The sequence below is a fragment of the Pezoporus occidentalis genome, unplaced genomic scaffold (genome assembly GCF_034315485.1).
Source record: "Pezoporus occidentalis ecotype Australia unplaced genomic scaffold, CSIRO_AGI_Poc_V1 ctg13, whole genome shotgun sequence".
In the NCBI taxonomy this organism is placed as follows: domain Eukaryota; kingdom Metazoa; phylum Chordata; class Aves; order Psittaciformes; family Psittacidae; genus Pezoporus; species Pezoporus occidentalis.
Genome location: NW_026913103.1, coordinates 7,828,051 through 7,854,407, shown reverse-complemented (window position 1 = coordinate 7,854,407; position 26,357 = coordinate 7,828,051). Strand labels below are relative to the sequence as shown.

The following is a 26,357-nucleotide window of genomic DNA, read 5'->3' as shown; positions in this document are numbered from 1 at the left end:
TTTTTTTAGAACAAGTTAATCTGGTTGTAAAGTAATTCAACATAATCAAATCTGCTTAAAAAGATTATACACCTCTACATACCATACACATACCTATTATCAGATAATCCTGTTTCATATTTATACTGCTGAATTAAATTATCCAAGTTCCTGCAGAGCTGAAGAGTCACTGAAACAACCACCCTTTGAAGAACTTTTCCCATGTAAGGCAACGTAGAAGTGATAAGGCCAATCCACTGGGGATGCATTTTACAGGCACAGTGCTGGTGTAAAGCTCGTATCACTGCGCAGAGAAACATGCCTTGGCAGGTTATTGGCTGGGAATGTAAATACTGAAGAGAAGTCATCGGCTGCTGGGGACCAATGTGCTCCAAGTCTGTTATGACAAAGTCAAAGCCCGTTTCATTTTCCTCAGGCACAGTCATTACTCTGTGTTCCAGCACAATCAGCCTCTGAAGTACTTTTAAAAGCTGGGACTGCAGAGTACTACCATTGTCAAATTCATCTTCAGAAAAATTTATAAGGCTGTCTTCAGAGTAACCTTCCTCTACAGCCACTATGTTTTTTCCAGCCGTCTTTTCGCTATGCCATTTCTGTGCACTGAAGATAGAAGACAGCAGACAATGCAGGATCACCTTCTGTACCTTGCACTTGGACAACATGTCTGAAATAAAACTTGGAAAGCCCTTTGCAGAGCTTTCTATCACTTTTGCCAACTCAGCAAAGAGAAGTGTCAGAATTTCTATACTCATCATTTGCATATTACGGTTTCCTATTAGATCTTGTGAGGTTACTTTAACATGAGTTGGATAGTGGCTCCGCATATAGTATAAACACAAGGAGATGAGAATTTCTATGTACATAGAACTCCTAAAGTTATGGTTAGAATCAACGGGGATGTGACTATAGAAATCCTTGCCCATAACAGATATCCGATGCCTGGCAAGAAGATTCTGGAGCAATGAAAGCTGAGGCGTGTATGCATTATTGACACTGGTAGTGGAGATAGCACTTACAAAAGCCGAAGGATTTGTTTTCAGAATTGCTTTAATTGCAGAAAAAGCATACAATGTCCTTGAAGAGTCATAGAGCTGGAGATAAAGCAGCACATGTTGATACAATGGATGGATATTAAAGTTGGGAGATTTTCGCACTCCTGGGGACCCCACATCACTTTCTATTTCTGAAATTTCTCCTTCTCCGCAACTGTACCAGTTTTCTAAATCAAGACCATCACTAAAGAAGATGTTTGTTTGTTTAAGCTTTTCTGATTGTGCTTTCTTCTTTTCTTCATCTTTCTTTTTGGCTATTTTCACCTTAGGTTTTGCACCTGGTTGCTTACCAGCTTCTTTTACAATTGTTTCTTTTTCTGACATTTTTTCTGGTAGCTTTCCTTTAAAGCTGAACTGGATACTACTGTGGCTTTGCTTTCTGGACTTTGATTCAGTGGAAGAAAGAGTGAGATCAGAGAGGGACTGCTGGCTTTCTGCAATACAGGGTGAAGAGTTATTTCTAGAAATTTCATCTCCTAAGCTCTCAAGTCCAGTCTCAGTTGAGGCCGATAGCACTTGGGAGCTGTCGTTACTAAGCAAACTACTCTGGCTACTTTGAATATTTTGATCTTCATTTTTTGTCACCTCCACAGAGTTATCCAAAGGATTGAATTTACATGAAGTATCCTCAGAATGCAGCCTATGTTTAACTGGTTCAGCCTCTTCTCCAAGATCACTTACAACTTTGCATATAAGATCTGTAACCACTTGTTGCACAATTTCATCAGGTGAGTCTTCTCTCAGAGTCTGAGAGCTATCTTGAGCACTCAGGCTTTCTGTTTCCACTTCATAACTGATGTTGTCTCCAGTAGATGACTGGGAACAGCCAGAGTCAGAACTCTGCAGTATTTCAACTTGATGGTCAGGAAGGTCAAAGTCAGACACAACCATTGGTATAGTCTCACTGCTGGTACTTAACAAAGAAAGCCTGTCACTCAGAGGGTTGACAGTCAGGCTGAAGTTCTCCATTTCATCCATAGTAAGTTGTTTTTCATTGCCTTCTTTGGGTATAATAAGTTGTTCTTGGCTTACAGGCACATGCGAAAATGCTTAAAGATAAGCAAAAAAAAAAAATTATAAATGTAATACTTTGGTTTTCAGAATTTAGAATTAAAAATTTGAATTTAAACTATTAATAAGACTTCAAATTATAAAGGCATTGTAAACAGTGTCTTTCCACTTCACATCAGAAAAAGAATAATGTTATGGCAACAACACGCATTCACATAACCAAAGCAAGATTACTTTAGCAGTAGACCGTAGCAAAATGATATAGTTCTCCCATAAAACCTTTTGCCATCTTATCTGATTGTGTTTTCATAAAAAAGAATTGTTAGTATGCGACTAAGATTACACAATACATACAAACGCTTTCAAACTTATCAGTATGTTTTCAGTCTGCCCCACATTAGAGGTCCTAATTCATAAAAGCAGTTAATTTCATGATTTTCAAGCCATATTCTTAAGATCTACTGAAATCTAGTTGTGCATTAAAATACTTGCATATCATCTTAATTTGAGAATAATAAAACTTTCAATGATGCTTGGGATATCCAAACTTAGAAAAAACATGCACAAATGCACATATTATAGCAGTAACTATTCCAGCACTTCGTTTTGCCAGTTACACTCAAAAATTCCTACGTTTTTAATGCTGCATGCAAATAACAAAGAAATTAAATAAGGAATTTCCTACAGTCTTCTTATGTACATACCATCAGCACAGCTAAACTTCTGCATAAAATGTTTTTCATTTTCTTCTTCAGGGTGATAGGGAGATTTAGTCCAGTAACATTCAGCCTGTACTCGCTGAACAGAAACTCGCTGAGTTTTTGGATGGAGAAGCAGTAGGAGCAAAGGTTCAAGAACCCTTGCGATATCATGTCTTTGAAGCACCTGATTTAACCAGGCTTGTCCCACTGACCACGTAGAACCATCCAAGCTATTAAGGCTGTCCAGCATGATAAACAAAGATCTAGAACAGAAAGAAGAATGAACCTAGCATAAACTCTAAACTACTCACAGAATAATCCCATTTTTATCTGATATATGATAAATTTCAGCATGTCAGTACCTACTCAAGTGTCTTCTCCGTATTATATAGTATTTTCTTTGGAATTCAAGCTTTTCAACCTGAAATTCTGTATTTTACTCTAGCCTAATGAAGAAAAGGCCAGAAAGAGCTAGTGATAAAGACAGTTAAGACAGCTGCTCTAATAGCAGCAGTTGTATAGTCAGTTCAAGTATTTGTACAGCTACTAATAAAACAAACTGTAGTTGCCAAATAACTGCTAGTTTTAAAGATAAAACTTTAAAAGCCAATTCACACAGATGCATGGGAAAGAGAAGATAACTTATTCAAAGATTTTTCTTCAAGAACAGAGAAGGGAAATATACTTGACAATTCAGCACTCCCTACTGTCATTATTTTCTTCTTTCAATAGTTTTAGCCTTGAAAATCCTTCTGAGACTTGCAGAAAAACCAATATATATTGGACTCTGAATTTATCTGACTGTTTTACATTCTCCAGTAGTAGACATTCATTCGCTCTTTGCTGTATGAACAGAATTTATCACCATGTCTGCAATGAGTGACACTATCAAGCCAAAGAAATTACAATATTTAACTCTGCTTCCTACAGCGAGGAATACATTAGGAAATTTAAATAAGCACTTTTCCACGTGTTAGCTGAGGAAGACAAGTTCAGCATCTGGATCATGCAGTTTTTTTCTAAGAAGGTAGTCTGATACCAGAACATACACCAGAAATCCTCTGCTTCTTGCCATGAATGACATGTTACACAAAACACATGTTAAACAAGGAAACTTCCTTGTTTTAGTGTTCATTTGTAATTTTGCTCTTAAGTGTTCTTAGCTTTACTGTTACATCTGTTTTCGTACAATTCACTTCTAGGTTGACTTCTCTTTCCTGTTTTTGTTTTTACCAAATCACAGCAAGAAATCACATATGTTCAATATGCACTAATATTTTAACCACAGTGATGGTTAATTAATCATGTGACCATTCCTGTCCTACTCTTTACAGCTACCAGAAGAATTTCAGCTTACATAATCATCATTGTGAAAACAATTTTGTCTAACATGAATTAATTTCTTGTCCTCCTTCCTTGCTTTCAGAGTTCCCACTGTAGTTCTCTGAATTCTAAACACTCTATGCTTCCAGTGTAATGCAGTTCAAGCAAACTTATTTTAACTGAATCATGCTTATGATCACTAACCTGTCAAAGGTACGGCCAAAGGAAGACGACTTGTTAACATGAAGGTCACGGGTGAGATGCCATAGCACTGCAAACTTTGCATGAGCTTCCATTCTTATTTTCTGTGGACAAAATTATAAGTTAGATCTATCAGAATACAAAAGCCTCTGAGAAGAGCTGGATAAAAAAATGCATACAGCAGCTTAAAAGAGAAAATGAAATTCTTAAAATTAATTTTGTTGACTATGCATTCAAATCCTATTTTCTAACATTAAAAACAGTAGTGGGCAGCAGTAGGTCTCTGCAAACAATTCAGTAGCATGAAAGGATTCTCCCCCATCTTGATCTTGGCAGCCTTATTTTCAAAGTTTAGCTTGAAAGTTTTAAATACTTAATCTAGTTTACTCTCACAGGTTGCACAGCTCTGTTTTCAGTGAGTTTATCTATCTGTATCAAGGCACTAGAAGAGATAATGAAGAGAGCAGGAAAATACATGTAAGCTCTTCAATATGAAAAGTCAAGCATACAGAGGCAGAAAGAAGAAGCAGAAAAAGAAATTTTTACAGATAGTGTCTGGAATGGTACGATTAAATACAGTATGCATGGAAATAAGGGAAGGAAAATAGGTTGGGTAGAGGGAGACAAGAATTTTCTAAGTAGCTTTGATCTAGATAGAGTTCATCACTAACATGCCAAATTTAGCTCTGGAACTTAGAGTTTTATTTGGACAAATAGGATATGCTTACTGCCCAAAGGACTTCCAATGACTAGCAAAAATATGCAGAATATTTAATGTGAAAGTAGTATTAAAGTAACAATTTTTATACCTTTCTCTCTTTACTGTGACTGATCAAGACAGTGAGTTATTCTAGCAAGGCTGTAAATAATAGCAAATACCATGCTATGGTATGAATATACAGGTACATGTATTAAAACCAACTTTATCCAAAAGACAAGGAAGTTACTAAGCACTTTTAGGGGTAAACAGACAATCAGGATGGTTATACTGAATAAAACATGAAAATTAGTTTCAAATATAATCAGGACTTAAACTAAATTACTAGATGATAAGCACAGATGAGAGGAGGAAGATTTTCACTTTGTTGTTAAATATGTACTGAAAAGGAATGAACAGTAGGTATATTTACCTCTAATCAAAACGAGATCAAACTGTAACCTGTTAATGCCACTGTGACAATCTGGCATACTTCCAGACTTAATTTACAACACACAGCTTAAGTAGCTTTGGACAGCTAATACAAGCAATATCTGCTTTAAGTAAAAGCTAGAAAAACTGAAATTTACAGAAAGGAGACAAGACAGATCACATCAGGCATAAACTAAAGGGGAAAAAAAAAAAAAACAGCAACATTCTGGAAAGTAAAGCAAACACCACGTGTATTTACTAAAAACATGCTTCTCACAGAGAAAAACACCTAAACCCCACACCACTGCTACAAAAAATATACAGTCACACAAAACAGCTCACTAACATCTGCTGAATAAAGAGTGAAAACACCAATTCTCCAACACATAACAGTAAGCCCTTGCAATCCATGCTGGGAAGATGTAAGAAATTACTGTTTTCACAGTAGAGCTGGCAGATATGAGCAATTGCCATATCCACAGTCACAGCAGTTCACAGACCTGCCTAATAAGTAAAACTGTAAATCATCAGCAGTTTTATCAATATGCCAAGCTGTGAAGTGCAGTGACTGACAGACTGGCTCACATTCACTTTTGTTGACCTGGTTACTCTCTGGTAGAAAGACAAAAAGGTAGCTGCTTCTGAAGTCACAACCATGAGCTGGTAGAGCATATGAACAAGTAATTCTCTATTGTTCGTTCTGTTGAGGCTGTAAAAGCAGTTCATATACCTAGAATTTAAAGCATTACAAAGGCCTCGACTCAAATGTCAAATTGACAGCCTCCATCTGAAACAAATTTCTAAGGGACAGAGGGAAAGGAAAAAAACCTCCAAACCCCAAAACAAGCACCCATCATGAAAAGTAGAACTCCTACAAACAATAGTAAAAGCTAAGCATGTGCTTCATATATCAGGAAGCATAGCATAACTTTTGATAAGTGATAACATCTCCTACATAAGTCTGTTGCTAAATGCTGAAAAGCCCCCTTTGTCTAGCATAAAATTCATCACAGACCTAAGAAAAACACCACCTGTCAACAGTCTGAGTACCTGCCAGCTTCAAAAGGTTTTGAAAACATTATTTTATTGAATTGTCTAAACTGATAGCAAAACAGAAGCAAGCAACAGAATAACCATGATCACTTCTGAAAAACAGCCAGCAGTGAGATAAGAGACCTCTGCGTAGCCATAAGGAATGACAGAAATGCACAAAGGTGGGTCATGTGCAAACATTATAACCTGTGGTAGCAGAACAGGAGACAGAACAAGCGGTAAAATAATAACAAGAAGCCAAACTGTGTGGAAAGGCAAACAAGCAGCTCTGGTCACTTGAGAAGTTCTACCAAATTAGAGTCCATGGCTTTTGACATGACTGAGAAACGGAAAGTAAGAAAAGAGTAGCCTCAGTGCCCATGCTGCAGAGAAATGCACAGGCAACTCAGAAACCCAGATCCATGTCAATCAGAGCACAGCAGTCAATCACATTTCCCACAAAGACATGAACAATGGCAATTACTGGTAGACCAGTTCACTAGTTACACTCTAGAACTGGCAAACATGACAGAAACAGAACCCAAATTTTCTAAGGACAAATAACTAGGGAAGAGAGGGGCTACATGAGATTGGAGAAAAATTGTACAGAAGCCTCTTCACAGAAAAGTATCTAGTCATTGGAATTCCCCCACTTCCCAACACGGAGAAAGAATTTCACAGAAACACTTTATCTGGAAATAAATTAACCAAGACAAGCATCAGAACATGAAGCTCAAAACTGTATAGCACAAGTCTCTTTTTTATCTTCTATTTACACTAACTCTTAGAAAAGAACCAGAATCAGGTAATATAGAAACACACGTCAGAAAGACAAAAAAAAAAGAAAAAAAAACCACCCCAACCAACCAACCAACAAACCCCCAAACCCCCACCAGCCAACTAGATTCACTGCTGGTTTAAAAGAGAAAGGAAAGTAAGGCTGAAACAGCAAATTAATAATATCAAATGCAGCAGACTAATATGGATGCATCTTACAGAAAGGGAAAGGAATTGAAAACAGATCTCAAACTGTAAAAATAAGGTGGTGACACAAAAAGAAAGGCAGCAAGAACATCACAGCTGAGAGAGAGAAAAGAAAAAGCAAAATGATAGATAAAGGGAGCCACAGACGACTGTCATAAAGAAGGAATGCAACTCCATTATCAAGAAAAGCAACAGAGACTTGGTGATGACAGTAAGTTGGCTGTTGCTCCTTCTCCCAGTTCTGTGGAGGAAAGGAAGCATAAAGTCTAGATGCTGAAGTAGCAGAAATCATTAGACAAGATGCAAGAATTAGATTAAATAGGAGAGAGCACATCAGAGGACTGAACTGCAGTCAGGATACAGCAAAAAAAAGTGTGCTTAAATTTGATGAAGCTGTACAGGGAAAGAAAAGTGGTAAGGACAACTGGAATGGAATCTAGAAAATCCGTATTAAATTCCTATGATTGCAAACACTTCATAGATCTGTGAAACACCAAGATGTCATGAAAACAGGGCTCAACTACTACAGACATAAGGTTAAGACTTCTTCTGAGTGGGAATATAGGAAAGAAGGTGGCAACGTCAAAGGGTGGACAAATCTGATGTTCTGCATGCAAGTAAAAAATAACCAGTATATTTAATGTTTGAATCAATGTAAGTCAACATTATTTCAATACTGAAGTTATTTCTACCCTCCTCTAAGGTACCAAGTCCTCCTTCTAAACATATTTCTATAGTTACATCCTTAACTCATCTTTCAGTATCTTTTAGTAAACATAGGAACAACTTGCCTTGTCTCTGTGAGTCAGCTGCTGACTAATAACATCTTCACAAATGCTAGAAGATGGAACAAGGTTATGCAGCTGGTAGAAGAGCTCCACACTCTTCTGGTGATGCTGAGGAGTTCCATCACCCAACTGGTCCCAGAGAGTTAAAGCTATACGCTGTGTACATGAGAATAAAAGTGGCAAGAGACACAAGTGAATGAGGATCACGTCTTTTTTAGTTTCAGATGATGTTGAACAATATGCACTGATGGGAGACATCTGACGATAACATATGATCAATAGACAATCCATAGAACTATTACTTTTTGTTTGTATGTTGTATGAATATAAGGAATAGTTTGAAACACCACAGTAATTTACTATATATAAAAAAAAAATAAAAATAAAAATCAGTCAGAACTCTCAGGTATCTCCAGAAATAAATTTTCATCAAAATATAATTAACTATGTAATATGCCCTGCTGCTTGATTATCCTTTGGAAATTTCCTTCCATAAATTATACAAATGCAGAGTTTGTATTTTACCATTTATATTTTAAAAATATTAATTCAAACAAGGTTTTTCACCCAAGCAGTCAGGAAGATAATCACAGTGGGAAAACTTACTGTGTACTTTCATTTAGAGTCTAACAGGTTACAACTCTTACTAAAATACTCAGCAAGAAAATTTGGTTTACCATACCACAAATGGTAAAGTGGCCAAGACTGTCAGTTTCTACCAGGAAGAGAAGTCTAAAGAAAACAGCAATGAGATACTGCATTGTACCTTGAAGATATCTGTCTTTTCAGCCATATATCTCAGATTGCCTTGAGTAAGAGGAGGTCTGATAACCACAGCCACTCTTCCCTGGTTAGGGCTAAGAGGCTGAGCAGCTTCCACACTGTTCAGATTTTCTCCAGTGACAGGAGCAACAGACTGGGTCAATCCAACCAAGTCCATCACAAGGGAAATAGTAACACCCTGAACACTGAAATCACTTGCTTGCTTGCAAGCATTCATTAAAGTCTGTAGCCACAGCGGAGGTTGTACTTGTTCACAGTCTGAAATAAAAATCACAGAAGATACATTCATTTAAAAATGTAAAGTTTCTATTTAGAATTAAGAGGACGATGCAATCTCTAATTTATATCCACAACAGTTAATTCTGCAATGTAAATTGGAGCCTAAATATACCTAACAATTCTATATAATGTTCTACAGTTTACAAATAAAAACATTATTCTGAACTTGAAGCTCAGTTCCTTAATTTCTTCAATTAAAAATAGCACACAATTATCTGAGAAATTAAGCATACAGCAAAATTTAAGCACTATTATGTTCTATCAATATCAGATTAATTTGGCTCAACAGATTGATGACTCTTGCTGTCGATTTAAGGCAGCTGGGTCACATCACTAATGCAAACCATCAAAACCATGTATAGAATTTAGGAACCCTTCAATAAAACCAGCCTCTTTTACAGTACAAAAACATATCAGTAGTTGAAGAAAAGGCTGGTGTGCAAATTATGGCAACTATGCTCTCCATGCCATGTTCCACTGGCATTCTCTGTTATGGGAAGCAGAAGTCACAGACAAGAAATGTAACCAAAATTAGAACTGTAAATTGAAGACTTCACGAACTGATGGAAAGGATTGTCCATCTAAAATGTCCCATTTTACAGTAATCCAGAGCTGTCAACATCTGAATCACATTTCTGTATCTGTATCTGTATCTGTATCACATTTCTGTATTCTGTATCACACTTCATAAACCCCACCATTTTTTTTTGCTTTCTAATGCAACTGTAGCTAGAAGAACTGTTTGCAAGAACTGTTCCTTTAATAGAAGCAAAGTACTATTAATTTCTATCTGGGATGAGTTTTATTGGACAGAAGCTTGTAATTTCAGTGTATTGCACAAAGTGATCAATGTGCACATCAATCCAAAATTGCTAAAATGAAGCCAAAACCATACTTGATGTCAGCTGTAGTTACTACAAAACATGACAAGGAAAATATCAGAGATCCACAGAGAGGAACATCTGAAAACCTAGATCCAACTCTCAGGGTTCAGTTTGCATAATTTATACTTGCTACCCCCATATTAATTAGTATCAAATCCCATGGCAGCAATAGCCTAAAACTCTATAAGAAAATAGCTTAGTTTCAAAAAAGTAAACCAACTGATACATAAGGAAACTTCTATTACTGAGAGTAAGAGCAAAAAGCAATACATGCAAAGCATGAATATTATTTACTACTTTTTTTTTTAGGCAAAAAAAAAAAAAAGAGAAAAAAAAAGCCAACAAACAAACTATTTTAAAAGCATAGAACAAAGAAGAGTGCAGCTTACCAACTTCGGGCTTCCCAGGATGTAATTCCGAAGTACGGTTTCCTTCAGCAATGTAAACAGGGAAGCTTGAACATTCAAGATACAGCTGACAAGCAGCAATAAAGGCAGGAAGGTATTCTTTTGGTGTTTTTTTCTTGTTTGTTTTCTTCACTTTAGCATCACCCTGTGATTCTCTGTCCCATTTTGTGGTCTGTCCTTGCTCTCTAGTGGGGTCTAGCGGAAGCTCTGCCCCTAAGGGCTGAGACAAGGAATTACTCTGAATGATATACAGGTTGATAAATCTGGTTAAAAACTGTTGGACATATTCCAAACAGCACTGCATTGCAGTCTTTTGGATCGTTTTCCCACTTCGAGTTGCTGTCCCCTGTGTCATCATGGAAGAAGGCTGTACAATGGTTTCCTCAGACCCCACAGTTGATGCTGTCTCAGTCTCTGAGGATGTGCTACCAATAATAGGAATGCCAGGCACACCGTGACCTTCATTTAGTGCTCTATCAATGTCATCAGTTGTATCTGCCTGGTACTGTACAAACTCAGTGAATCCACTTTCTGATGATCGACTGCTTGGAGGATTTTCACCATCTTCAAACACATCATTAGGATTTTCAAGTGAAACTGACGGCACCTAAAATAAAAGTTTAACACTTGTTCAAAATGTGTTATTTAGGTTCTAGGGTGAAAACACTTATTTGATTTTCCATCCAAAAGCAACAATTTCATTCCACAGTTTAAAATCTACTCATATAAATACATTTTATGCAAAATGATGTTTTGGTGTTTAGTAAACTTGCCAGACCAAGCTAACTATTATGAGAAAAAGCCTTGTTTATCAAGTAAAATACTTCAAATATTATTACATGAAGACATGTGATAGGCACAGGTATTACTAATTTATACAACATCATAAACCAAAATATTCACATATTAAAGGAAACCCCTGTCTTCCAGGAGGAAGCAGGACATCAAGCTATGTTGCTTATGGTATAAATCATTAAAAGAAAAATTCTTTTAATGATTTACATTTTAACATGTTCTATAAAGGACAAGATATTTATCTGTTAATCAGAAACTGCTGCAGTCACAAAAGAGTGAAAAACACCTGCAGGCAAAGGAGACAAAAAGATGCCAGCCGAGAAGAACGGGAAGCAGTAAGGGATTAGGAAAAAGTATACATTTCTCTGATCACACTTTTCAAGTTTCCACTGCACAAGTAATCAAACACATTAGATATTAAATTATTTTAACCTAGGAACTGCCTAGATATACTACTAATAGAAGAATCACAACTACTAAAGTCTTGTCTCGTTGGGAAGGCAGGATCAGTGTCATTTAACATTACAACTGTAAGCTGACAAAATACCTTAAACAAGTGAACTGTGGAGCTGTAAATGAAGAATAAAATCTTTCATAATCTAAAAAACATTCTTCACCCTTCCACATTTATACTAATAAAGCTAGCCCAATTTCTCAGTAAAATTTATGTTCTCTGACTTAAGAAGTTGTCTGATAAATGCGGATGGAAACGTAATTCATAGATATATATATACCTGGTACAACTTCAACTAGCATCTTTCTTTTAATATACCAATCCTGAGATTTGGAAGTTAGGGATTTCTTTCAAATACAAGGCTATAATTATAAAAGAAGAAATAAACTTTCATGTAAAAACAACTAACCATTTTCAACTATAAAAAAAAAGTAATCTCCTAGAAACAAGAAAGGTTGTTCCAGCAACAGCAGTTCATCCTGACTCATTTCACCTTAATTCCCTATCAGTTTAGAATATGCACAAGTCTGATGAATGAGTTCTACTAAAAAAGAACCCACAGCAGCTTTTTGGGCTGCTTTAACTCCCTGTAGTCTTGTTGGTAACTGGTAGAACAGTCTTTGCTTCCTGGTGAGAATGTGAGGTGAATAGGAAAACTTAAAATAGAAATGCATGAATAAGTGGGAGTAAATGCAGTAAAGAGCACTCCCACACACCCACATCTAGCTACCTTACTGGCAATGACAGATACTGCCTGAGACCTAGCAGGCCTAGAGGTTGTCTTGCTGTCTGACATCCTAATCACTAGATGTCTTACATAAAAAATTTGAGCAGAATCTAAAAATCTGAATAACTTTTATGAATAAATATAAACAGAGACATCATTATATATTGTATTTATTACATCTTGCTTTACCAGAGATGGCATAAGAATAAAAATTTGTTTGGGATAGCTTTCACTGCCTCCTGTGTTAACATGTACAAAAAAAATCTTAGAAATCCATTAAAGACAACTCTGTCTTATAAAACACAACATAAAAAAGCTCAGGAATACGGTAATTAAAAATTTCACTCTATTTATTAACAGAAGCCATGGCCAGATAAGAATTGGTTGTAACTGAAAGAAAAAGGTGGCTGAAAGTTCAAAGGCCAACACCAATTAAGACAGGCTTTATTAAAAAATATATATAAAAAAATAAATAATAATAACAATAACAATAATAATAAAGTGGTGGATTCCCCAACATCAGAGACTTTTAAGATTCAGCTGGACAGGGTGCTGAGCCATCTAGCCTAGGTCATGCTTGCCTAGAAAGGTTGGTCTACATGATCCTTGAGGTACCTTCTAACCTGGTATTCTATGATTCTATGACTCATCCTTGGAGATACTCAAAACTATGCTGGATAGGATCTTAAGTTACCTGACCTAACTTCGAAGTAGAATCTGACTTTGAAATCAGCCCTGCTTTCAGCAGTGACCTGCAACTGTCACTTCCAACCTGAATTATTCTATGATATTCTTCTAGTTTCTTCAGCTGGAGAACACAGATTTCAAGACATGTCATTTAACATACCTGACAGAGCTATGGCTGCAAAGAACAAACATGACAATGTTAAAAGAGAGAAGAGCTGCTAGCTGGTTTGTTTCTTCTGCTTCTCTCTAAATTATTCTAAGAACAGTGACAGTAAAATAACTGATGGGTATTAATCTGATGCACCTAAGTTAGATGAGAGGAAAATACATAACCAAAATAGAGAATTCTTTGAGTCCAGCCTTCTATGTGATCAAACTTCAAACCCTGATTAGGTCATTCTTAGGCCCTGATTCTGAAGTGATTTTCATATGTATGATATTAAATCTAGATAAGCCAAATCTAATCAAAGACTTGTAGGCGGTTCAGCACAGACTTAGCCCATTTTTTCACATAAAAATCATTTTTCCGAGATGCTACAAAACAATAATCAGTTACCTTTTTATTTTCCCATTCTTTCATGGAGCTGCTGTGTCCACTAGGAAGCTGCAGGATACCTTCTGTGCCGGCAGATAACAATGGAGGTTGAACCTTACTAAGGATCTTTGAGCAGAGCCTGAGAGAATCAGTAAGCTCAGACAAGTGCAAAGTATGAAGATGGCTCGTCAATGCAGAAATCATCCTGAGCAACAGCTGAGGCAAGTGCTCTGTCTGTATTTCAATGTAAGTCTCCTAAAAAAGTAATAGTAAAACTCATCAGTTGCAACGTCAAATTGCACCTTGAATGTTATCTTCTAGAACAGTGGCACTGTCAAGCAAATGGTAAGTATTCTAAACGTATGGAACACGGAAAAGGTAAAATTAATATCTTAACATTCAAGAGTAAAAAAATACATGCTTTACTTGAAAAAAAAACAAACCCACAACAAAATTAACTTTCTAGTTAACAAATAGAAGTATTCAGGTCTCTTTCAGAATTTTACATCCTATTCATTACAGAACAAACACATTGCAAAACATAACAATAAGGCTAAAGAATGCTACTACTATTATTTTAATAACCTTAATATAAGAGTTTGAGAATGAAAGACAAACAAGTTATTAAGAACAAAAGCAAAAACAGGCTGATTGCCATACCTGACACAGCACTCTCATACTTCTAGTAGGCTTTGAAATGAGAAAGCAAAGAATTGAGGAAAGACAGGTACAGAAAAAACAGTTCCAACAGTCTTTGCTACATTAAGCAATGCCAACAGAAAAAGAAGGCACATCTTATCATGACACTTAAAAGAGCTTTATAAGAAAGCTGCACATCTAAACTAGCATGTCAAGCTACGAAAGCCTATACTTGTAATTAATACAGTGTAGTTTTAGAGAAAAGAAATCGAGGACAGACCAAAATTTTCAGGTATAAGCATTATAAAAACCACTTTGGTTATATCCAACCTGTCTATTAAGAATCATACATTGAAATCAAAATTTCTTCTAAAGGTATCCACCCCTTTATGGCAATATAATTTCAGGAAAAACTATTTATAGAGTAGATATAGTATTTCTGTAGACTATAAATATACAGAATCCAAGTATTAGCAACAAATAAAGCAATTCTTACCAAAGAAACTATATCCAATAAAAAATCCACTAACAAGCAGAAATTTGTCAGGGGTAACTCAGACTGCTCACTACCACCTCCAGGCCCAGTTTGAAGTCTGGCATGTAAAGTCCTCCTGCAAAATTCAAATAGGGTTTCACAATATTTATCCTTCCCCCTTAACACTGGCCATGTTTCTGTAACTTAATGCAAAGCTGTACACATCCATGATAATACCTATAAACAAATAAGGATTCTGTCATTTGGCTGTTAAATAGCTCATTTGGGCCCTCGCATGCTTTCAGAAAAAAGCAGCAATCAGTCTTGCTGTAAACCAGTTTTCATTCATAAAATTAGGAAATTGAGGCTACAGAAAATTGCATTTGAAACTCTGCCATATACAATACTTGCTAGTATGAGCATGGGCACCAATAAAAGAATTAAGAGATGTGGCTACTGGAAGAACAATAATTTTGAAGAGTTGTAAACCCAAGACATTAAGCACTTGAGATAAAGACAAACAAAAGTGAAATAAAAAGCCCATGAGGCTTTAAAGCTGTGCAAGAGGAAAACAAAACAAGCTCTTCTAAATGTCCACTTCAACTTCAGCTGACTGCATTGTTTTACTAGACAAGAATTCATAATTCTGTTGAGCTCTCTCTCCAATTGAAGATGGAACACAAATCCTCTGTGAAACCAGGCTGCAATCTGAAAATATTACAAGCAAAGGACATGAACAAAGGAATAATATTTTGTTTCTCCAATTCATTTATTCGGCCGGCGGTGGTGGTGGTGGTGATGACCACATTTTCAGCAATAGTTAGTTATGCTAATCATTTCCCTCCATTTTGGAAGGGTTCATGAACATATGTGCCAGGACTAAAAAAAGGATTTTAAACAATAGAAGCATTACAGAAACCACGTCTGAAATAGCGTACTTATCAAAAGTTTTTTTAAATCATATTTAAATTGCATTCTGTCAGTAATCTGTATTTCAGAAGTAGCACACTACTTAGCCCACACCTCCGCTGGGCTACTGTATCTCTCCGACAGATAATTCTCTTCATAAAACTAGCAGCCTGCTTTCCAGTTCAATGAAATGGTCCGTTTGCATAAGACATAACACAGATTTTTCACACTCTGTGCTCCTACCCAGAAATATCTACCATTTCAGAAACTACTCAGATATTTGTTCAACTCTAGTATCTAAGAAAGGATCGCTTGAACTAACTTACTTACCAAAAATAGCTTCAAGAGAAGGCACAATAGCAGTGAACAATACTTAAATGGGAGAAAACATCAGATATAAGAAATCCTATTTTTACTGGGGGGGGGGGGAAGATCATTAGAGAAAGCCCAAGACAAATGCAGAGGGATATCTAAATCGCTTGAAAAGTAATAACTGTGATTCAACAATCAAACTAAATGATACAACAATAACTTAAAAATTCACAGCTTAAAATCAACTGGTTATGTTTTCGTTTAATGGTGTATCTTTTTAAACAAGACAATAGCTTACATAACACATCAGCTGAGGTAGAAAAATCAAAACAAATAACCCAATCAAAACAAAAGAAAACCAACAAAAAACATTCTCCAGATTCTATTTATTTATTAATAAGGCAATCTGGCATCCATGCTTACAGTAACATCCACTTATATGTAGTGAAACTCTCACCTGCTTGTTAGCTCATTGTAAACTGTGTGCTTCAGCAATTCAGTCCAACACAAAAATTAAGCCACAGACATGTTGGAAAGGATTTCATCTAGTTCAATCTCTTACACTGAGCAGGACTACTAGCAACATTAGATTAATTAATCCACAGTTTTGTCTACCAGAGTCTTGGAAATCTCCAATGGAAGCTCCACAACCTTCCTGGGTACCCTGTTCCACTGCTGCACTATGTTCCTAGCAAAGCTTTTCTCAAAGTCCAGCTTGAATCCCCAAGCCAACACTTGTTGCTGTCCCTTGTTTTACCATCAGCCATTACCAAAAGTATGGCTGTATCAGCTTTATAAATGTCCTTCAGGAAGTCACAGGCTGCTATCTAAGCTTCCTCTTTGCAAGGCTAAATCCAACTCACCTACCTCAACCTCCCATGCAGTGTCCTATGACTATCTTAGCAGTCCTTTACTAGAGCCTCTTTACTTTTCTCAAGCAGGGTGCCCAAAGCTGGACATAATGTTCCACATTTGACTTTAGAAACACTAAGTGAAAGGACAATTAACTTCTTTCCACCTACACTGCCACCGAAACAGCCCAAGACACAGTTTTCTTTACTTATAAGAGCATACAGTTGACTCATATGCAACTTAGTGTCCAAAACACACTATTAAGTTAATCCATAAATTAAAAAAAACAAAACAAAAATCCTCCAAACACTTCTCTACAAATTTCATTTGAAATCCCTGCATCATCTATCCCTTGCCACAGCAACAACTTCTGCTTGATCCCGCTTCCCTCCAGTTAATACATGTTCTCCTCATTTGCAGGACTCACACATTTTTTATTTCCCTAAAAGTGTGGGACAAAAGTTAATACATTCTACATGTAACTCTTGGTAAAGCTGACAGGTTTGCTAGACACCTAGTGAGTAATCCTGTGCTGGACGGACATAACAAAACAAACTGGTGGTGAGGGCACTCTGGAGTCTTCATTTCAGCAGAAGTGCTAACTCTGCCTCTTGACACTAAGTTTGTGAGAAGTCACATTGCTGAGACTACCAATCACATTTAATTGAAACTGGCCAGAAGATTAAAGTTAAAAGGATGGGAAAGAAAAAACTTACACACCAAATGACATTAGAATAACTTATTTGAAGAAAAAAAAAGCCTATAAATCAAAAATCAACTTTATGCATACAAAGTATTATAACATACCTACAACATTCTTCAAACCAACGAGCAATATAATCCCACATATAATAAGGCTCAAAGGAATTAAAGAGAAGATTGGCAGTTTTAATCAATTCTGCTGTTTTCTTGTTTTCTCTTAGTTTGCTGTAAGAAAATAAAGAGAACATTTTATATTTTTATACTTCATTTCCAAGTTACATAACTACATAGCACTGTGAGTTTACTGACAAATTATCCTCCCCTCATCCCTACAGTACTCTAGGGCTCAGTATATTGGCAGGCTCCTCACATCAGTGACTTTTCACAGTTGCTAGGTTTCTTCTCTATCCTTTCTTTAATCTATCTTCTAACCCCATTTTTAATACATTTGTTTTCCCATAATAATTCCTACAGTTGTTTCTCTCCACCAGCTCTGAACTTCCCTCTTCTCTCCACCTTTTAAGATATTCAACTCAAACCTTGAAACTCTTTCAATCTCCTGTCTGGCTGTCTTGTAGCAGTGTTTGTTCTTCTCTACAAGAGCACTCAGTCCCCTTTTTTTTTTATTTGTGAACACAGATGTAAAGAACACCAAACTCATCTACACCATTGACATACTGACTTCCAGCTGTATCAGTAAAACCTTCAAACATCTGCACTGAACACAGAAGAGCAATTACTTTCAGTGGATCCTGTATCATGAAGAAACAGGGTCACAGTCCCACAGGCTTCACATTCATTACTTCTGAAACAAAAAGATTTATTATTTAGTACAAAATATATTATACTCATTATTCACCTGCTTAGCTGCGTGTGATCTTTGTTGAAAGAAGGTTCTGCCTGAAGTTCCAGTTCTGCTTTGCACTGTGTATATAATGTTCGAAACACTTCAATCAATACATCCTCTAGGATGGCAGGGCCTAGGGAGAAATACCAGCAATAACAGTCTTAAGCATTGTAGCACCACCAGAAGTCCACATCCAAAAACAATCCAAATCATTAGCTAGCTTTGGTCACTGAAACCACAGAATTCCTTCTGTTCAATTTCATAAATGACATCAATTTCAGAAGTGGTTTTGCATTCCAGAAATACACCGTCAGCTGTACTGCCAGGGAGTATACAGTTATTTTCCCATACAATAGGAATGATGGCTAGATACAAACAAACCTAGTTCAAAAGCTGCACAGTCACATCAGTATAGCCTCTGTTCAAACCAACATAGCGTCTTTGGGGGTTTATTAGCTCAGCAACATGTAAACATGACTACGTGTATTCCTGAACAAAGGTAGCTTTCAAATGGTTTCAAATGCCCACCCATAAACTAGCTTATGCTGTTATATGGAAAATATACTCAACTATTTAAATGCAAATATGAGGTAAAATACTTTGAACATCTTCTATAATACAAGCTGAAATATGTTTAGCATCTTCCCTCCTTTTAATCTGAGGCAGGTTTTCTTTAATTGCAAATATAGTCTGCAAGATACTTTTTTGAAATAGCACCTCCTTCTGATTTGAGCTAAATCTCAAGTTTGAAGAAAGAAAAATAATTTGAAAGGAGTTCACAAAGTAATTCTGCTTGAAATATCCTTTGCTACTCCATGCCTTCTCCTAGCACCACTGTGCTGCTTTAAGTGAAAGTGAACTGGGTTAAGTAGAAATCCTACCAGCTTCTTCCATTTCAGTTTGCTGAAAGAATCCTCATAGCTCTGCTTCCTTCATGAAATCCTAATGAACAGACTGCCTCTGAAAATTTAAACTGACCCCTAGGAATCACAAATTACCAGGAAGATGACAAATTACAACATTTTTTTCTTTGGGGTTTGTCTTAACCATTTCCTTTCACGTACTCTTTCAATTGTTACACTTTTATGCTCTTATTATCCTGCCTCCAAATGTTAGAATAGACTTCAAAAATTATTTTGATTTTTTTAATTCACCTTCAGAACTGTCATTCCAAAGAGAAATGCAAAATATCCAACACTTAACAGCTGCAAATACTTTTGCATCATCTACTTTTATCCCATAGTCCTCTGCACACACCTGCTAAAAAGTGCATTTAAATGCTTTTAGCTATGGAAGGCAGGGAGGGGGAACACCACACAAAAAACAACCCACAACAACAACAAAAAAAAACAAACAAAAACCAGCACATCAAAACCCACAACACAACAACAACCCCTCCCAAACCGCCCACAAAATAATTAAATAAAATCTTCTGAAGATAGTTTTCTGGTTGATATCTCTTATCTCAATGTATATATTAGAAGAAAGAGCAGATTATTCCCCCAAAGCAACAGCTGACATTTAAAATAGTGAAAGCCACTATTCAATTAAAGAAATGGAAAAGATCCAATCTGCATTTCTTAAAACATGCAGTCAGTTCTCCCCATGATTTTAATTTAAAATTTCCTCTGCTGAAAGTAGAAGAAATTGCATTAGGTAAAATCTAATGAATACAGTAACTACAAAACATACACAAAGACTGGAAGATCTAAGAAAACTAGCTAACCTGCTAGTACTAAGAATACAGGTTTTTCAATTTGACCAACAAGACAGAAAAAAAATCTCAAAGCAAAACCATGTAAAACAAGCTAAAGACTAGAAGTTAATATGAAAATTACCTAGTTCAGGCTTATCCAGCAAACTGATAAGAATTCGAAAAGGCTTTAAGTCTTGCATTAATGTGCTTTCTTCTCCATGCCCATTAACTTGTAATATTCCAACCATTGCCTGCAAAGAGCAAAAACATATCAGGAAAGTAAAGCCCAAACCAGAAAACAATTTTTAAAAGAAACATGCAATAAAAGCTATGCATAAAGGGAAAATTCTCAGTGGGGAGACCACTATTTCATCTCACTGCAGCTCATTCCATGCTTAAATATTCTCTCAACTTTGCCTGAGAGTATATTTCATATTTCTGTAGAACAGAACATGACATCACGTATATAGTGAAAGTCAAAATAAGATATAAACAGATACCAACTCAAAGTTTTCTAAGAATAAAAGAGAAGGCATAAAAAGTGATAAAGAAATTGTTTGAGAAGGTAAGGCATGTAGGTATTAAGGGCTTAATAAATAATAACCTGCCCATCTGGGATCTACCAAAGTCTTGGTTTAAGCCCAGTCGGCCACGCAGCCTCTCGCTCACTCCCCATCGCTCCACATCCCTCTCGCTCCTGGAGGGATGGGGAGGAGAATCGAAAGAATGTAACTCCCACGTGTTGAGATAAGAACAGCCCAGTAACTAAGGTATAACACAAATCACTGCTGCTGCCATCAATAATAATAATGATAAGGGAAATAACAAGGGAAGAGAATACAACCGTTCACCACCTGCTGACTGATACGCAGCCCGGCCTGAGCAGTGATCTATGTGGCAGAAAACTTTCTTGACTAAGTTGACTAGATAGTAATGTCAACTTCAAAACAAATAGGAACACTGAGTTTCTACACAGAAGCAGTTTAGGGAATGACCAACAAAATTTAAAAAATGCCAAACAAAACTGCCACAGATTCTGCTTAGCTTTCTCTCTGTGGCTGGCTTCACAAACAAAACTAGTTTGTCTATTTCCCAGCTTCTAAAAAAGTAGGACAAAGAAGAGAGACTGGAAAGAAGGGGCAGGAAAACAGGTTTGACCTTGCTACAAACCAAGTATTATCAGTCAGGATTACCCTGCTTTATTGAATATGCCTGTAGAAGGTCAGAATTTTCAGTACACTGTATCAAATGAGTAAGATAGGTTGGACTGCAGAAAAGAACACACAGACTGATAGAGAAGGCAGAAAGAAGCAATACTTTCAAATCTTCCAAAAGACAGCAAATGATTTTAGAAGGCATATGCAATTTGTAGAGCAAGTCACTGACTTTAATGTCTGTAAAAAATTTGAAAGCAAAAACCAAGTGAATTATCCTTGTTATAAAAGTTGGACACTCTCCATTCTACTGCAGCAGCAGTGCCTGCTACCAAAAAGAGAAAAATAATCAAATGGACTGTATCAACTCTATACCATTGCTAATCTTTCCAGCCAGAAAAGCTCTGACAACACTGATTAAGCTAGAAAGTGCATCAGATTTAAAAAGAAGACTGCAACCTACTAACAAATGTCTAAATTTTCCTAGAAGCTCACCACATTTTGTACAGAAGGTACAGGTAAAATTGTATCCATTCAAGCCTGTCTAGACTTGGATAAGTTCTGAACCATTAGCCACGGGAGGCAGAAGGGTGACAAAACAAGGGTGAGAGTGCACCAAGGAGGTCCTTACTGCACTGGAATTCTGCAGTCTCTTCCTCATCAGCAGAAAAGCAGATCTCATTACCTTAAGATAAAACTGAAAGTGCTAGCTTTGTGCTAGATATCAGCTTTAAGTTGTGATGAGCTAAATATTCTTATGTTAGCTATTAATATTGGAATCCCCATTTATTCCTATATACAGCACCACAATTCTGACTGAATAGCAGAGAAATCCTGACCTTATTAATTTGCCTTAATGATAAAACGTCTTCCTGATTTCAAGGTCAGATTCACAGCATCTTGAAAGGCATCTGTATGCTTTAATTAATGTGAGAGGAGGAGCACAGTTCTTGAGGCCAGGTGATCCCAGCTCACTTAGTAAGGCTTTAGAGGTCAAATAGGATGACTGCCAATCTGCTCAACTATTCTGACTGCCAATGGACAGCAGAAAAGACATTCCCCTTGCCTAGAGGTAAGGAAGATCTTTCTTACTCAGACCTTCTGTTAAATTTTTTCTGAATCCCAAGAGACAGAGGAGTTTCCAGGCTGCAGTGTTCTGGGCTCACAATCAAATATGTTCCTTGTGTGCTACATATTCACTGTGGAAGAGGAGAGAGAGAAGTCTAGTATCTGTCCTGATCATACTATTATTCTAAAGAAATCCCATGTCTCCATTTTTCCTCTGATAAGATTCTAGAAGCGTAGGACATAATACCACAAAAAGACAGAAAATATATGGTCACACTGAAAAGGGAAGTCAAAAGATAAAGATTGACTAGCATCCATTTATGAAGATATATGCCACAATAAAAGATTGTATAGATACCTGGACTAACATCTCCTTAGAGAAGGTGTTGAAATAGTAAGTGGCATGCTCCTCGGGATTGCTGTGCCTTGTACTTCTGGGTCCTATAAGGGCACCATTGTTATCAAAACCTTCAAGCAAAGAACAAGACAAGGCAAATAAATATTTGTCTCTTAATTTTTTGCCAGTTTCTTTAAATTAGAAATCAACATGCTAGAGTTGATAACTTACCAAAAGAAGTCCAAGTAATGTGGGCAAGAGAAAAATGATTTTACAGAGTTTAATACAGGAAACTAAGTGATACCTCCATGAAAACAGTTTGCACACAAATTACAACCTTTAGTTTTATGCAACATTATTAACCTAATTACTATTTATACAAAAGAAATAAATGCTAGCATTGCACAAACCACATAGTCCTAGAGTATCTTTCAAAGAAACCCTGTCCACCAAAAGTATTTCAATATTATGGGAACACAAACTTCAGTACTTTAAAGAGATAATAAGCAAAACACTCTGACATGACTAAGGTGCTTAGAGAGAATATCAGTCATATTACACAAAACAATTTTTTTTTTTTGAAACTAAATGAAGGAGATAGGTCTTTGTTTTGAAAGTTTGTATCTTTTCTTTTACCAACTAAACCTTTTATTCTACAAAAAAAAGAGGCTTAAAGAAAAAAATTAAAAAGAAAAAAAATCAAGAAGTTGGTCAGGATATGACCCGATTCCAAAGAAGTGTTTTCCACAGTTTTTGTCCTGAAGTAACAAAACTTTGAAATAATGTTCTAGTCACATGGAAAACAGAAGAGATTGGCCATTCTTTAATCTGAACATGCAAATCTCTAAGACAGTTTAAAATTTGCATGCTCAAGCCTCCATCAATGTAATATCAACATTTTTCAACATTCTTTTGTGTTCTATTCTGTTGTGTTCCAACTGCCACTTACACTCTATAATGCCTGTTCTCTATTTTTTGCCATTTTAAGTTTCCAGTGAGACAAAGGTTGCTTTTCAATGTCCATTTACACAGGTCTAGTGCACCAGGCCCTAACCCCTGAATGTGGCCCACAATTGCTGCTATAGAAAAAATTTATCAAGATAAATTTATCAAGATAAACCTGGTTTTGGTTGGGACAGAGTTAATTTTCTTCCCAGTAGCTGGTACAGTTCTGTGTTTTGTTTATTTGGGTTTTGGGTGGGTTGTTGTTTTATATTTTTGACATTTATATAACAGGAAAGAGTTAACGTTCTTCATCTTTTACATCCATGGAGAGAGACAGTGCCTCTCTTTATGATACAAATTAAGTATTTTTCCAATAATCTTTCCCTGCAACATGTTAAAATACTGCTAATGAACATACAATACTTCCTCAACTTTTATTGAAAAATGAAATGAAATACAAACCTACCTAGAAGCCATGCATAAAGCCTTCGGTTGAGTGACATATCCCTGCGCAGCACTACATGAAGGGCTGCTGACAAAATTCTTATCATGTCTGGACGTGTTGCCTGAAGATGTTAGAAACACGATTAAATTTGATTATATTTAACTATGAAAAGTAATGTATGCTAGCAGCTATGTTATCTATGCTAGCAGCTTAATGTACACCAAAATGTAGTCAATTTCATGTTCTGACACTTCTGAATCCAGAATAGCACAAGAAAACACGCTTGCTCTTAAGATACCAAAATACAACTATTATTTGGAACAGACACATTGCAATAGCATGCACCTTTTATGAACAGCAAAAAATCCTTGACTCCATTGACAGCTCATTTTCGTTATGACACATTTCATTTTGTTCATTAGGCAAAAGCCTTTGAAGCAAATTCAACTAAAATCCAATGTAAAAAAAAAATCTGAAAATTTTTTAATACCTTTCAATCTGTTATCATTTTAAATGTTTATGTAAATCTTAGTATTAAAAAAATACCTGTGTTGATAATTTCATCATTCTGGCACCTGAACAGAGACATAAATATTGCTATAGTAACTGATAGATGTGAATGAACCACTTTAAAAAGCAGGAACACGGCTCTTTTTACAGGAAAAGGCAGATATTCCATAATTTCTAACAAGACGAGAATCAACTTTATGTAAGTCTTCCTTCAGAAGTAAAACGAAACGTGAATAACTTAGAAACAGGAAGTGGCTACCAATAAATGCAGGGGGAACAAAAAAAACACCTAGAATTTGTGAGGTCTATCTCCCACTACTGCTAGCTGAGAGCTAACTACTTACCTAAAAGCAAGAATAATTTTCAGTTGTCTAGTGTTCTGAATCACTCATGATAAGAGAATTAACTTTTGCTGTTTCGGAACACTGGGAATTTGAAATTTGCACATGAACATGTAATTTGTTTTCTCATCAAATTACAGCAAATTAAAAGCTTATGCATAGATTAAACATCATAATTTATATTGGATTTGTGTATACAGAAGTTAAAGTTAAATCCAAGGTTAACACATTAAGTTAAAAAGCAGAAGGGAAGACATCCTGACATAAGAATAGCCAAATCTATCAGAGAAACTCTTACATGTGACTCTCAATCTTGGAGAAAATCATTAACAAAGACCAACTAATACTGCTACTGACTTAAGAATTGGAGTATATTTAGGAGTTTGCCAATTCATCTCTCATGTTAATAACCTACCTGGCTCATGTGGAAAGGAAAACAAAAAAGGATAAGGTCCAGCGTGCTCCTCTGCACCAAAACACTGGTATCTTGCACTGATGTGCTAACTGCTTCCACCTGAAGTAACAGCAGACACCCCCCCCCCCAAAAAAATATTTAGGTATTGTATTATTTTAAGAAGGTAGATAAAAGAGAACACTCACAAAATAAGAACAGCTGTTTATAAATAGTGATATGTGCAAAATGAAGTTATTCTAAAATTTTGAATAATGAAACAAGATAAAAAAATAAAGTTTCACCACTGAGGAAACATATAATCAACATAAATTCCATGAACTATAAAAACACTGAACTTTTGCTTTTTTTATATTACCAATGAATACCTTAAGTTTAAAAGACAAAGTAACACTTTAAAAAAAAAAAACAAACAAACAAAACATACAACAAAACTGAACCACTTTTAATTGAAGTGTGTCATGAATGGCAAATTTTATACAAAACCTAATCAGCTCTGAAACATTAACTCATCTTTGCAATTTTTATCATGCACAAGTACTTGAGCTTAACTGGAGCTATAATAAATGTGCATTTTTATCTCTTCAAAGGCTATGTTCAAAGATACAGAAAACATAATAATATACTTTAGGGGGGTTTAAATATCAGTAAGTAAGACCCATATCTTCATTGTTCTAACAGAACATTACCATTAATTCAATGTCACTGCCAATTATGTAGAGTTGATCCTCCATTGAAAGCTTCCTGTTCAAATGGGAGAGGACATAGGTGATGCCAGGCAAGCGAACTGCAGGGCTTGTAAGGAGACTACCCCAGAGAGCACTGTAGAATGCTGACTGATCCACAGCAGAGGCAACCTTCTCCAACAGTGTGTTCGTTCTGCAGTAAAATCAAGTCAACTGAATCAGGGCATGTATCGCAGCCCTTGCCCCAGCCTCCAA

The 26,357-nt window shown here is 36.2% G+C and overlaps 1 protein-coding gene across 8 annotated transcripts in view; it reads right to left on the bottom strand.

Moving 5' to 3' along the window:
- Nucleotides 1-26,357, bottom strand: part of DOP1A (DOP1 leucine zipper like protein A) — a 63,017-nt gene that overhangs the window by 18,438 nt on the left and 18,222 nt on the right. For 4 of the 8 annotated variants that reach the window (XM_062608275.1, XM_062608280.1, XM_062608281.1 and 1 more), the window contains exons 5-20: nt 26,106-26,295; nt 25,420-25,518; nt 24,175-24,274; nt 22,785-22,894; nt 20,347-20,455; nt 18,521-18,641; nt 17,767-17,886; nt 14,908-15,022; nt 14,433-14,462; nt 13,794-14,027; nt 10,557-11,181; nt 8,988-9,262; nt 8,225-8,377; nt 4,292-4,392; nt 2,768-3,027; nt 94-2,101 (exon numbers count right to left, since the gene is read on the bottom strand). In XM_062608275.1, coding sequence (XP_062464259.1) covers nt 94-2,101; nt 2,768-3,027; nt 4,292-4,392; nt 8,225-8,377; nt 8,988-9,262; nt 10,557-11,181; nt 13,794-14,027; nt 14,433-14,462; nt 14,908-15,022; nt 17,767-17,886; nt 18,521-18,641; nt 20,347-20,455; nt 22,785-22,894; nt 24,175-24,274; nt 25,420-25,518; nt 26,106-26,295 — 4,650 coding nt within the window. The remainder of the gene's footprint in view (nt 1-93; nt 2,102-2,767; nt 3,028-4,291; nt 4,393-8,224; nt 8,378-8,987; nt 9,263-10,556; nt 11,182-13,793; nt 14,028-14,432; nt 14,463-14,907; nt 15,023-17,766; nt 17,887-18,520; nt 18,642-20,346; nt 20,456-22,784; nt 22,895-24,174; nt 24,275-25,419; nt 25,519-26,105; nt 26,296-26,357) is intronic. The other 4 variants (XM_062608277.1, XM_062608282.1, XM_062608278.1 and 1 more) reach the window with 2 other exon arrangements.